This window comes from Eubalaena glacialis, chromosome 1 (genome assembly GCF_028564815.1).
Source record: "Eubalaena glacialis isolate mEubGla1 chromosome 1, mEubGla1.1.hap2.+ XY, whole genome shotgun sequence".
Classification (NCBI taxonomy): Eukaryota; Metazoa; Chordata; class Mammalia; order Artiodactyla; family Balaenidae; genus Eubalaena; species Eubalaena glacialis.
In genome coordinates, this window is record NC_083716.1 from 181696027 (window position 1) to 181710595 (window position 14569).

A 14569-nucleotide genomic window follows, 5' to 3' on the forward strand; every position below is an offset into this window, starting at 1 on the left:
AGGGTCATGTGACAGTTCTTTGACATGCTCAAACACTTTTTCTCCACTCATTTCTGGCTTGGGAGTTTGGTTCTGAAGCTAAGGCTGTTACAAGATGGGGCCTCATCAGTGATGTATGTATATTTCATGCTAATTCTCCCTTAGTTCTATACATTTATTGTTGTGAAATATCAGTTTTTCTATTTCCTCTTCTTGTTCACGTATTTCTTTTCAGTAGGGGAAAATTGATTCACTTCTTTATGGTAGCATTACATCTATAAGGAAAAAAACAATCTAAATGTCCAATAATGGTAAACTAAATTATTATATGCTGACTTGATGGAATTCTGTAGAATAAAAACCATGTGATAAAATAGGGAAGCGTTTACTCAGCAATGTTATATAAATCTCATCAGCAAAACCCATACTCTATAATTATTAAACTATATAAATTAATCAGAATTAGATGGATAAAAATTAGAAGAGAGCCTGGTAAAATGAAAATATCTGTTATGTTATGTGGAGAGATTATGGGTATACTTAAAATTTTCATGTAATGCTCTGTAAAGTTATGATTATATTTAAACAATCAAAGCAGTTACAGTGAGTTTTTGTTATAATTAGTGAGACATTCTGCCAGTCTCAAAACTAGTAGGAATAGAAGATGGCTCTAATTGTGCCATCTTAGGAAGATCAAAATGGGGAAAGATTGTCCAAACAAGCAAAATAATAAAATTTAACCTACTAGCAAACTAAAGGTATTTTGAGCTTGTAATGACACATTAAAATAATCATTTCTCATATGCATTCTAGATGTCTCCATTTTCCTCAATGAGTGTAGAAGGGGAGTTTACTAGAATTTATATGGTTCCAAATCCAGGAGCGATTTCTCTGAAATCACCCCACTCCAGGCAAGAGACCTGGATTTCCTATACAACCCTCAGTTGTGTATAACCCAGGCTACTCAAGTATGAAGGCATCCAATTGCCCCTGTAGAAATACTCACTCCGGCTTTCATTTCTTGCCAATTTACTGGGATAACTTTTGGTTGTTGGTACATATGGCTCTGGAGGTGGCAAATCAGAAATCGGATGGAAGAAGAATCTGCTTTCCCACTCATCTGAGGGAGAGAAACAAACAGTATCTTCAGTAACAGACAATCTGCTCTGAAGACTTATGTAACGAAAGGCACAGAATGAAATACAGAGAGAACGGCAGAGATCGCTTCTGGTTTTATGTCTAGAAGTTTAGAGAAAAGCCGGAAGTGTGCTACAAATGTCACTGATTAGCACAGCGATAAAATATACTGGTCTGCATATCAAACCAAAGACAGATCCAAGTGACTTTAACTAGAGCGACGAGGACCCAGCCAGTCCCTCTCAGGAGCTGGGGACTAAGGTTCGGGATGCCTTTCTTAATTATTCCTTCACCAGTGGAAGGAATAACTCGGACCCTCTGATAACAATGGCAGAGATAAGCTGCTCAGTATCTGCAGGCCATTGGGCCTCTTACCCACCACGAACTGTTCAGAAAGGTAGGTATAATAAGGTTAGCTACAAAAATGGTTCTTTTCAGAATTCTGGAATCTCTGGAAAGTTAACCAAAATGAGACTCAAAAAAGGAACAGAGAAAAATGATCTGCCTCTTTGGGGAGTGGAGGAAGGGGGATTACTATTTTTCATTTGAAATCATGGTGGGCCCTAGAGTGCTTAGATTAGTGCTGTGCAGTATGATAACAGTGAGGGTCACACAAACAGACACAAACACACCTGCCATTCAGCTGCTGCCCTACTATAGCTTGTACGTTTCCAAGGAGCCGGGACCACACCTCACCTTCACATGAAGAGTCCTGGAAGCCATTTCTAATTGATGTCGATGGTGGAGGTGGGGGAGGCACCCCAGTGCCAGGCCTGTCGGGAGGAAGAGGAGGCCGGGGCCCACTTCTGGGACTATCTATTCCACTCCTGGATGGCAACTGAGGGGTGGCAGGCAGGGCCCGAGATGTGCTGCCATTTCTGTTCATTGGAGGAGGTGGTGGGAGAGGGCCTGGAGCAAAAGAAAAATGACATTTAGTGCTATACCTTACACCCTACATTACTATTATCATGGTCATCAACATGCAATTATTGAGTGCCTGCTGGATACATGCCCTTTTACTAGGGAATGTGGAGAAATGGTGGAGACTTCCTAGGAGGTTTAGCCAAGAAATGAGTAGACACATATAAGCACAGAAATGCACAAATGTACACACATACATGGAACAAGTGCACATTGATAGCTAAATGGCTGTTTGGCTTTGAGTTAGTATTGAGATTGGAGGTGATGCAGTTGACAATAGGTAATCAATCATCTGTTTATATTGACAACTGTATACTTTAAAAAACATTTAAAATTCCTTTTAAATAACTGTTGAACTAATTACTGTGACATGTTACTTATTAAGTAAATGCTGTTTTAAAAATAAGATAGTTATGAACTTATTTTAGGTCTCCAGAGGGACTAAGTTCTTTAAATGCATAGTATCATTGCTAATTATACAAGCACGTTTCTGTGATGCATATGATCTATTTCCAGGCAGAAGCGGGATCAGGAAACCAAACATCAGTCATCCCGAGAACAGTAAGAGTTCCTTCTTGGTTCTTCCTCTTTGGGGAGTCAGATTAACAGAGGGAGTGACAATCAGCTAATCAATGTGCATGGCTATAAATGCTGGTGCAGGATCCTGACCCTGTGCAGGCTGGTTATCCTGTGGAACTTGATTTCCTGTCTACGAAGGAATACCTTTCTCACTGCACTGTTGCCAGAAATACTTAGTCAAAAACCAAATAAAAAGTATTATATAGTATTTGAAACCATGTTTTAAAAATGCAGTGGTGTGGTATAATCAGAAAATTTTAAGTTCTTAGTAAATAATTCAAAGTAAATTCTTCTTTTTGATAGTACAAAGGAACATATCTTGCTTTTCCCATGCTCCAAATGCAGAGGCTATTTGGGTCATGAGTAAATTTTTAAAAAGAAAAAAAGAACTTGAGCATTTCTCATGCAAATCAAAATGGCCTTAGTAATTATTCCTGACCTTCAGCGGTGTGTTCCACTAGCAACATGCTGACATCTTTATGTAAACACAACATCTTATGGTGCTATAAATATAAATATGTCTTGTTAATTACAGATTCAGAATCCAACTAGAGGACCTTAAAGTGAATGACCCACACATCAAAGATATTCCTGTCTGGAAGTCTTGGCTCAGATCTCTAATGGAGGGGGGAGGCATGCCCAGCCCTGGTTCGTCTCTCAAGGAGTCTTCAGTGCCTAATCTGGTAGGGTTTATTTATTGCCCCATCTGCTTCTCACTGCTGGAGTCCCAGTTAGTTAGTATGAGTAGATTTATTGGGGGGAGAAGTGGCTCACATGCTGTGGGCTTGATGGCAGTGGTAGTACCACCACATAACTGTCACTGAATGCAAACTAGACTTCCAATACTATGCGGCCTGGTACTACGTAACCTGATCAACTTGATCTCTCTTTTAAAGTAACTGTTCATGTTCCTTACTCTCCAACCTTCCAGCCCTCTGCTCCAAACCTAGGCAAGCATAACAGAAAACAGATTTCTATTTCCTGTTGGCAGTATAATAATGAAAATGAACATTTGTTGAATGCTACTACATGCAGGGAAATAAGATAACCACTATACACACTGGTCTCATTTAATTCTTACAACAGCCCCAAGGAGTGTCAGGACAGCAGGTGAGCCTCAGAGGTGTTGGAAGGTTAAAGAGCCCAAATCAGTACACTAATGAGTGGAAGAATAGGATTTGACTCCATTCTGTCAAATTCTAAAACACTCCCCTAACAGTGAAGCCAAGCCACCTCTCAAAATATAGATGGCCCTTGATGACTTCTCATAGGTTCCTTGTGGAAATGTAAATTGGTGGGAATTTTCTAGAGGCCAATTTGGCAATAACTATGAAATCCATAGTTTACTATGCACATCCATTGTCCTAGAAATTCCATTCCTAGGAATTCATCCAAAAGAAATACACAGAGATGTGCACAAATATTTAGCTACAAGAATGTATCCCTGCATTATCTGCGACAGCAAAACTCTAGAGATGACCTGTATGACCACGTGACTAATAAATAAGCCAAGGTACTTTTGTGAGATTTAATATTATGCAGCCATTAAAAGTCAGGTTGTAAAAGAAGAGTTAGTCATATCAGAAAATGTTAATGAGCTATGTTAAATAAAAAGCAAATTAGCAAACAATATATGTAGTATGATACTAATTTTGGAAACATGTATATATATGCATTTTAAAAAGACTGAAAGGGTATATAAACAATGTTATATCTGGATGATGGTGGTGGCAGAATTATAGATGATTTTTATTTTCATTATACTTTTATGTATTTTGTATAATAAACAGGTATGACTTAATGTAATTGAAAGAAACAACATATATATATCACTGCCTATCCTATTTGGGGGAATATTTAATCTGTTGATTAAATCATTTGGTAGAACCAAGCAAACAGCTCAACCATTTTGGGGGAAAATCCATACCTGTTGGATAAGAAAAAAATGATGCATTTCATTCATCTGACTACTTGTTCTTATTTGTTCATTGAAGGATACTTAATGAGATGCCACAATGTCTAGATTGAATAGACTACCAACTTTTTATATTTGTAGCTGACTCTCCCTGGCAAAGTGGTTTGAAGGAGTGGTTCTCAAACTTTGCTACACATTACAGTCACCAGGGAGCTTCCACATATCCTGATGCCCAGTTTGTAACCCAGACCAATGAAACCAGAAGCCCTGGGGTAGGAACCCAGGCATCATGGTTTTTAAAGCTCCCAGGTGATTCCAGTATGTGGTCAAGTTTGAGGACTACTGTTTTAAAAAAGTGTTTATTAGGTTCCTGAGGTCAGGGGGTCAAAGGTCAGTTAGCTTCTCACAGAGCAAAAAATGCCCCATTTCCAGACATCCTGTAGGTATGGTAAGGTTAAATTCCAAAACTAGATAGTTCTTCTGAATCCATCAATAACAAACAGAAAACAAACAAGCACCTATTATAAGTAGGAGAGAGAGTACAGACTCCCCACACTTCGTTTCACACTGTGCAGGTTCTCCCCTTAGATCCAGGTTTCTCAGCCCTGGGTGGGGACACAGATGGGCTTCAGCAGGTCCTTCAATCCATGAAACAGCAGGCAATCTTGAGTTTATGCTTATGAGCATTTTTATGGAGAGAAGGCCTTATACCTTTATCTGATTCTCCAAGGGATCTATGTGTCAGAGATGTGAACAGACAGGAAAATGGACTCTAGTATGTGTCAAAGCTTGACCGATGAAGAGAGGTACAAGAGAAGTTCATTCACTCTTAAATAACTGCCCTTCTTGTTGGAATAATGGGCCCCCCTGCAGGAGAAGGGAATTTAGTTCTCAGTTAAGACAGCAGAAATTCCCTTTCAGGAGATGGCAGGTAGAGTGGTGAGATGGAAGGTGAGTTGCCTATTCGTTATTAACTCGCTTGGGATCATTTCACTTCATTGGTTACTTAGTCTCCTCACTTGGGAAATGTGGACAGAAGTATGGGTCCCACTCTCCTCAGAGGTTACGTGAGGTCAAGAGGAAATCATATGGGTTATGTGTCACTTCCAAGGTCAAAGCAGCCTGAGAGTTCACTTAAGCTTTTGTTGGGCTCTCTTCATGTGCAGTTGGTAGTGCCTTCTGGGCTGGCTGGGTCACAGGGGCACAACTCACCGCGCTCTGGCCATACCTGATCTGCCCGGTGGGTCCCTCACCGGAGGAGGGGGTCTCTCGCTGGGCGGGGGAGGAAGAGGGCCCGACCGCCCGGGTGAAGGTAAGGGAGGCGCAGATGACGAGGACGACGAGGACGACGAGAGGGACAGGTTCCGCTGTGGGAGCCTCGGGATTTCGTCGCCGCCGCCACTGGATCCTGGGGGCACTGGGGGAGGGCCCGGCCTGCTGGGGGGCGGGGGCGGGGGCGGGGCCTGCGCGGAGGGGGAAGGCCGCGGGGTGGAGGGCACCGGGGGCTTGCTGTTCTGAGGGGGAGGCGGGGGGAAGGCCTCCCTGTGGATGGAGGGCCTGCTGCCCACTGGAGGAGGCGGAGGAGGGGGTTTGTCATCCAAGGCCCTGCTCGGGGTAGGGGGGAGGGGAGGCCGGTTGGAGAAGGGCGAGGAGGAGCCTGACGGGGTCTGGCGGGTGGAGCCTCCACCGAAAGCAGCCCCTCGATTTCCGGGGAGAGGGGGAGGAGTCGGCCCGGGGCTGGGCTGCCTGGGGGCCCCGGGCACTAGGATGGACCCCCGGTTGTGCAGACTTGACTGAACGGGTCTTGGAGTATTAGGCACTGGAGGCGGAATGTTATCAGGCTTCGCGCCCACGTCGGGCCTCGGGGGAGGCATTCGGTTCCTCTGAGGTTCTGGAGGTCCACTTCTGTGGCCTGGAGAAGGCACAGGGAACCTCCCTGGGCCACTTGGGGGAGAGAAAGGTTTGGCAGATGTGGGTCTTCCTCCTGGTGGCAAAATCGGGGGTCGGCTTCCTCCAGAATCTGAAGAACAGAAAAAAAAAAAAAAAAAAAAAAAATCAGAAAGTTAGGAACCTTAAAGGAAATCAGAGAACTAGAGTAAATTGCCAGCTACTGGAAGCCCTTTCCTAGATGCTGTAAACGGTAGGTAACTATTATTTATATAAACTAGGTTTTGTGTGTCCTTCCTGGAAGCAGAGGGACAGATCACAGCTCTCTGTTTCTTTTCTACTCCCAGATTCCACAACCCATCAGCTTTCAAAGGGATTCTGGAGAGCTCTCTTGGCATTCTGGATGGACAAGAACCAGGATGAAGTTGGTAAGAGTTCTGGAGACATCCCCATTCATTACAAGAGGTCGAGAACAGCATGGCATTGGTACATGGGATTTCTGCTAATGATTTTCTTTTCTCCCCATCACTATCCCTGTAACACCACCCTGTACCTCTCAGGTTTGAAAAATAATTTAGCCATCTTAGATGAAGAAATTAGTTATCCCAATATAAGTTTCTGTATGGGAGGGCTTACCTAGAACCTTTAAAGATAAATTTCTAAGAGAGGATGGAAAAATATAGTGGAAGAGTTATGATTGAAATAAGAAACTGTCAAAGGAAAAAGAACTGTCAAAGTTTAATTAAAAGAGTTGACACCAGTGGATGGTCTTAATCTACAAACAAGTAGGCAACTATACAACGTTTTTCCCTACTAGGTCAACTTCCACTTTAATGCTGACAGGACAGAACAACCCTACTATTAATACATAATTAATATTCAACTGCTTTGGTTCAACAAGGGGAAGAACTAAAGAGGAACCAAAGTTATGGAAAAACTCAAACCACCACCCCAGAGTCTCTTGGAACCCAAACTAATTCTCAAAAAATGCTTAGTCTGAAAAAACTTCACCCAGTTCAACCATGAGCTAATTAATGTACCAAATATTTATTGAGTACCTGCTATACTATACGCCAGCCATTATTCTAGATGCTAGAGGCAGAGGAGTAAACAAAACAGAAAAGATCTGGCTCTCTTGTAGTTTACGTTCTTGTGGGAGAGATAAACTAAAAACCAGTAAACATAAATATTTTCAGATAGTTATAAGGACTAAAAAGAAACTAAAATAGGCTGATGAGACGAAGAATGCCCAGAGAGGCCAGGATAGATGGGGGTGGCCCTTCTGAGGATGTGACATTTGAGCTAAGGCCCGCCATGGAGAGGAGGAAGAGAAGTGCTTCAGTCAGAGGGCCAGCAGGTGCAAAGGCCCTGAGGTGGAAATGAGCTTCAAGTTAAAAAACCAAGGCTTTTATGTGCGTGGGGCACAGTGAGCATGGAGGAGAACCCTACGAAACGTAGCCTGAGTGGCCAGCAGGGGCCGGGTCATAAAGAGCCTTGTAGGCCAGAAGGTGTTCAGATTTTATCCAAGGCACAATGAGAGACATTTGGCTGGATTTATGAATAATGTGAACTCTAGAGAGAATTTTTATTTTGACTTTAGCACTAGAAATGAGCTATATTTTCCTTGACTGTGTGGTATAGTTCTATGTCACCAACTTGTGATAAGTTTTACCTTCCAAGTTTGGATTAAAGGTGCAGTTACTATCCACATATACATTACAGGGATGGGACCCATTATGCAGATAGTATACTATGCAAATACTATAGCATTTTGTGTACTAACTTAAATTCCATCTTCATTTCATTGTTTTACTTCCAGTTGTCTTTTGCCTGAATTTCTTCACCTACTGTTAAAGTACTGAATGTATGCATTTGTCGGTTGCCTCAAGTCCTTTCAGTGGGTTTTAAATAAATTTAAATGCAGGCCTGGCAAGATAGAAGCTCTCATATTCTTGAGTCTCCTTCTAGATGTTGACAATCCAAAACTAAAATAGCCAGGTAACCAACCCTGAAGATTCAGTGACTTTATCTTCATATGACTGTGACAATGTCACACTTTCCCAGGGGACATTTTAAAAGACCATAGAATTAGAAATAAAATTCTTCTAACACAGTAAACATTAAAAAATAAAGTTTCATGGTGAAATTTCTTGAGCTTCTGTCATAGTCAGGGGAGAGCCTCACACACTCTGTAAGGTTTTTTATTTAGGCATGACCAGGTTTAACTTTTTTCTCTGCCATCGTGTTCACAGACAATCCTGTAGGACTCATTTCCATGGCTTCCTGCAGAGAATACTTAGAATCACTAGCTCTGAAATGCCAAATGTCTGTCAGGCAAAACACCTTTTTAGATTTTGTGAGATATGTAATTATATTCCATATGACATGCTCCATTGTGTGTTTGAAAAGAGACTCATAAGTATTTACTACACTCGACAGGTGGGTCAGACTACCTCACAAAGAAAGCTGAATCTGCCAGGTCACCAGGCAGAGTTTCCAGGGGTGGCAAGTCCCATTTGCTCCTTCCTTTTCTTCCCGCTCTAGCTTACCCTTTAGAAAAGTACAAAAAAGTACAAGTTTCCCCAAGGACACTGGGCAAATATTTAACAGCTCGATGGAGCTGTCTGATCCTGAGTTAAAAAGAAAAAGAAGAAAGAAAAAAAAAAAAGATGCTAAATAGAGTCCCTCTTTTTTTTTTTAAATTATTTTATTTCGTTTATTTTTGGCTGCGTTGGGTCTTCGTTGCTGCGTGCGGGCTTCCTCTAGTTGTGGCGAGCGGGGGCTACTCTTCGTTGCAGTGCACGGGCTTCACATTGCAGTGGCTTCTCTTGTTGCGGAGCACGGGCTCTAGGTGCGCAGGCTTCAGTAGTTGTGGCACGTGGGCTCAGTAGTTGTGGCTCGCGGGCTCTAGAGCACAGGCTCAGTAGTTGTGGCACACGGGCTTAGTTGCTCCGCGGCATGTGGGATCTTCCCGGACCCGGGCTTGAACCCGTGTCCCCTGCATTGGCAGGCGGATTCTTAACCACTGCGCCACCAGGGAAGTCCCTTGAGTCCCTCTTATAAAACAGTGTTAACATTTCAAGAAATCTAAAATGTTTCACAGGGCACAGTGCCTTAGAGGGGATGCCAAGTCTCAAAACCACCAGACTCAGCCTTGTCTTCAGTAACTAAGAGAAGGAAACTCTCCTTACCACTCTCCCTGTTGGCTGTGGATCTCAGCTTTGGCATCCCAGCCTGGAACAGTCCTCCCAAACCGGGTGGTCCACCCCCTCCAAAACTTCCACCGCCGCCTCCGCCACCACCACCAGCTCCTTTAGGTTCTGCAGAAGGAAGAAAACACAGTCTTTACACATGTATGAAGACACCACCAGAGAACTTCACCAGTCCTTGCCCAAGTAAACAATCACGATACAACAGGGAGCTGGCAGAACCTAAGCCCATGGTGGACACCTGGAATTTCATTAAAGGGTAGGACTTTAGGGATTCACCCTATCCCCCGTCAGAAAAGCAGAGGGTTCTTTCTACTCCAGGGCAGTCGCAAGCCCAGTGGTAGAAGAATCAGTAATAGATAATGACTTTCCCCCGCTTGGCTGGCTGCCACATGAGTTAATATCTATTGTGTATCATAGGATTTGGTAAATAAAAGTATCTTCAAAGAAAGAAAGTCTTAAGGGAGGAGGAGATACAATAAAAGGTGAGAAGAAAGGAAATAGTAAAAATAAAGGAGAAGAAAATAAAATATCCCATAATTTTGCTTCATTGAAATACCCACTGTTTTGGTGTATTTTTCCCTGCCAGGTTTTGGTTTTTTTTCATTTTACATATTTTTTCTTATGACCAAATTCACTACATAGTTTTTAGCCTGCTTTTTTCAGTCAGTACTTTGTTAGCATTTCCCATGTCACTAAATATTTTTTGAAAACATGAGTTTAAAGGATTGCATTGTGTTTTAGAACACTGAATGTACTGTAATTTATTTATCCATCTACCTATTTGATGGCCTTCCAGGTTGATTTCAATTTTTTAATATCATAAAACCCAACAGTAGACTTTAACATTTTTAAAATTCTTTGCAACTTGAGATGATGCAAAGATTTTGTTTTATTTTGCATTTGTTGCCAAAAAATTGTGAAAGATTTCAAAATAGGCAAACAAGAAAACAAAAAAAGAAAGGAAGAAGAAAGAAAAAGATTACTAAGTATCCAGTCTAGCCTTCTGGGTTATTTCCCATTGCCTTTGAGCTAGTCTGCAACTCTATTAAATTGTACAAAACTGACAATGCAAATGATATTTGTCCATAGAAATGCATATTGGTTGTGTTCAGTGTAATGCAATTGATTGACCCGTTTTGCACCTATTTGTAAATTCATTTCAATACTCACCTGCCTACATATGTGTGGTACTTTGAATTCTCCTTTGAATTGATAACATTACATTGGTTCCCTCATTAATTAATGAGCTAAATAAAATCTTTGATATATGTTTATTTTATATCTGTATTAGAGCCATGATTATACCCTCTTTAAAAAATTGTCTCTTAACAATTTATGTATGTGTATATGTTTTATGAGGTTAAGTACTGTTTAAAGTTCTACCCCTGGAAAACCTTGTTGAGTCTTTGGTAAGTATTACATGAGTTCTACAAATTAATCTGGGAGAACTGACACTTTCATGATATTTAGACTTTATGGAAACATGGTATATTTTCCCATGTCTTCTGATTTATTCAGTAAAGTTTTGTAATTTTCATGATACGGGTCACCCATAGTTCTTTTAGGGTCACTTCAAATACATTTTTGTTTGTTGAAATTATGAAAGGAATGTTTTTCCTACTATATTTTGGATTTGGTTATTATTGGCATCAGGAAATTTCATTTGATATCTAATAAATCACTTTCCTGCATTTTCAGAATTAAAATTTATTTTTTGCCTTGGATTTTCTAGTAGACAAATGCTCTGCAAATAATAAAGGTTGTACGCCTTCTTTTCTAAGAGTTGTGTATCTTATTTCTGTTTTATATAAGAAATTATTTTGATGACTGAGCTTCCATAACAGTGTAAGTTATTAATGTTTTATTAATTTAAAGACAATTTATTTTAAAATAATTATAAAGAATAAATATACATTTATGTTTATCTTAAAAATAAATTATTAACGTTATTAGTATTTTAAAAATAAAGGAAATCATATTTTGATTTTAATGAGAATGCCGCTAATGTTTCAAAGTTACATTTTTTTAAAAAATTTATTTATTTGTTTATTTTTGGCTGCATTGGGTCTTTGTTGCTGAGCGCGGGCTTTCTCTAGTTGTGGCGAGCGGGGGCTACTCTTCGTTGCGGTGCACGGGCTTCTCATTGGGGTGGCTTCTCGTTGCAGAGCACAGGCTCTAGGCGCACGGGCTTCAGTAGTTGTGGCTTGCGGGCTCTAGAGCACAGGCTCAGTAGTTGCGGCGCACGGGCTTAGTTGTTCGGCGGCATGTGGGGTCTTCCTGGATCAGGGCTCGAACTCGTGTCCCCTGCATTGGCAGGCGGATTCTTAACCACTGCACCACCAGGGAAGCCCCCAAGTTACATACTGACTGTTGGTTTGAAATAACTTTTTTTTCTTTCTAAGTATTCGTGGTTAGCAAGGATCCTTCCACTCTGGGTTTTTAAGACTTTCTTATGGCATGGAATTTGATCAAATGCCTATCCAGGATCTACTGAGATCATTATATGGTTTTCCTTATTTGATATGATGGATATATAGACTTTCTAACATTAAAAATGAGACAAACTCTGGATTTGGTGAATTATTTTTTTAATATACTATTGAATTAGAGTTTTTGGATTTTTAGTTAGTATCCTCTCGTCTATGATCATAAGTGGTCTATAGTAGGGTTTCTTAGCCTTGGAACTACGGACATTTTGGGTCAGATAATTCTTTGTTGTGGGTGACCATCTTGTTCCCTGTAGAATGTTTACAGCATCCCTGGCCTCTACCCACTAGGTGTCAGTAGGAACCCTCCCTCACCAAGTTGTGATAACTAAAAATGCCTCCAGGCATTGCCACGTGTCCCCTGAGACACTGATACACCAGCTTTCTTTCTGTATATATGCTGCCTTTGTCATGTTTTGATATTAAGATCATGCCAATCTCATACCTAACAGATAGCTTTCCATGTCTTCCTACATTTAGGAATGATTTATATAGCATTTGAATTTGTTGTTTCTTAAAATCTGAAATAATTTTCTGATAAAATCATCTGGCTCTAAAGCTTTTTAGAGGAAAAGTAATTTGATGAAGTTTTCAACTTTTTCCTTGCTCATTGAAGCTTCATGAATGATTTTTGGTAAATTTGTACTTTTCTTAAAAAGTTAAATTCTTTAAGATTTCAAAATGTTTTAGCATATAACTTCATTGTAGCATCCTTAATTTTAGAAAATCTGCTTTGAATCTTTTACTTAATCTGCTTTCTGAGCTCTATTTATTCATTTATGTTTTCTTTTTTTCTGGATTAGATTGATCATAAGTCTGTGTCAGCTCTGTATCTTTTCTAGGTGTGGAACTTTCTGGGATACTATGGGAACTCTGCTGATAGAAGAAACAATCTGATACTGAACTCACAAGAATTACTTCGCCTAGTACGATATATCAAATTAGAATAACAATTTCTGGAAGTGTATGCAAAATTGCTTCCATATAAAATTTAAAAGTTTTACTAATTTTAATTATTGCCAATAATATTAATAATGCCCTTGTCATTAAAACGTTATTCGTTGATGAACGATACATTCTGGAATACTGCATTTCATAGGACACCTTTACCTGGTATTGAACATTCAAAGAGATCGATGAACTTGTTCTATCAGACATCGTCCACCAGTGTTCTTAACTTGCAACAGTTGTACAGCTTTCCGATAGAGAAGCTACACTAGTTGAGGATAGCTAACTGGCTCCAGGTCACTCTGCTAACAATTAAATTGGAGGACAAAGCTGACCTCAAGAGTTATATCATGTATAACCATGGTCAACATTTTGACATAGAACCCAGGGAGGTTTCACCTGCAAACAAATACAAAACCATGGATAGACTTTGCCACTTGCAAAGAGCTTCTAACAACAGTGTTAGTGTCCAGTTAAGTGCATGGACAACAAGGGCATGCATTGGGTTGCATCTGGTGTCCACAAAGCAAAGTGCATTCTTAAACATCACTGAGCAGATGGGAGGGAGAACTAACACTCTTTTCCATTTAACGAGAGAAGTGTATCTTCTTGAAGAATATAATGAACTTCCACTAGTGGATTCAGGACTAGGCCCCAGACTGTCCATTCTCCTTCAACATCTAGGGAATTCTCCAGAGCCTAGGCTCCCTCTCCCACTCTGGGCTCTGGTCTAGAGGTTGGCAGTTTGTGGAGTTCCTCTGGCCCCATCCCAGGCACCACGACTCAATGGCTATTGGACCAAAGCTCCCCAGAAAGAAGCGACTGGGCTGGGCAACCCCAGGGAGAACCTTGTGACACAGATCAGTAAAACTAAGCGATTGATTATACAATAACCACACCATTTTGTGGGCATTTTGACCCAGAGGTAAGACTTCATCAAAAGTCAAAGACCCCCTAGTTCCACTGAGGTGTGGTGCATTCCATCTGCACCACCTTGCCCGGTAACAGAACAAAACTCAAAGGCCTTTGTCTTGGTCTTCCTCTTTTCCACCTTCCTCCCACACCAATGTTCTCACCTAACGCTGATCTTTCTCTTCTACTCGTTAGGCACTTTTCCTAGAAATTCCTCCACTTGGCTAAAATCCTACATCGTTATTCACTTGTCTACAAAGCTCCCTCTGGTGAGTTTAGGACAGTCTAATTCCTGTTGAGTCCAAGTGGCATCTGTGGTTGAGGATGAATTCTGGGCACATCTGGCTGGCAGTGGAAATGTGTGAGGAGTGTGAGGTGATAGTCTTGAGGCCCGATAATTAACTTCCGGTAGATTCTAGCCATCTGTAATGTTTCATTCTGTTGTAAATGTTAATAAGTAGCCCTGTATTGTGGGTACTTGTTTGTTTATACATACCCTGCCTTGTTCCAGAAAGTATCTCAGATTTATGATGGGTCAATAAGCAAAGCTGTGATCTCATTTCCTCTCTCTCCAACCCCCTAATAATCATAAC

General features: G+C 40.9%; 1 protein-coding gene across 1 annotated transcript in view; it reads right to left on the reverse strand.

The window, feature by feature from the left end:
- WIPF1 (WAS/WASL interacting protein family member 1) overlaps positions 1-14569 on the reverse strand; it is a 119034-nt gene that overhangs the window by 5471 nt on the left and 98994 nt on the right. Inside the window, exons 4-7 of the mRNA XM_061185065.1 lie at positions 9610-9738; positions 5760-6551; positions 1813-2025; positions 986-1099 (exon numbers count right to left, since the gene is read on the reverse strand). Coding sequence (XP_061041048.1) covers positions 986-1099; positions 1813-2025; positions 5760-6551; positions 9610-9738 — 1248 coding nt within the window. The remainder of the gene's footprint in view (positions 1-985; positions 1100-1812; positions 2026-5759; positions 6552-9609; positions 9739-14569) is intronic.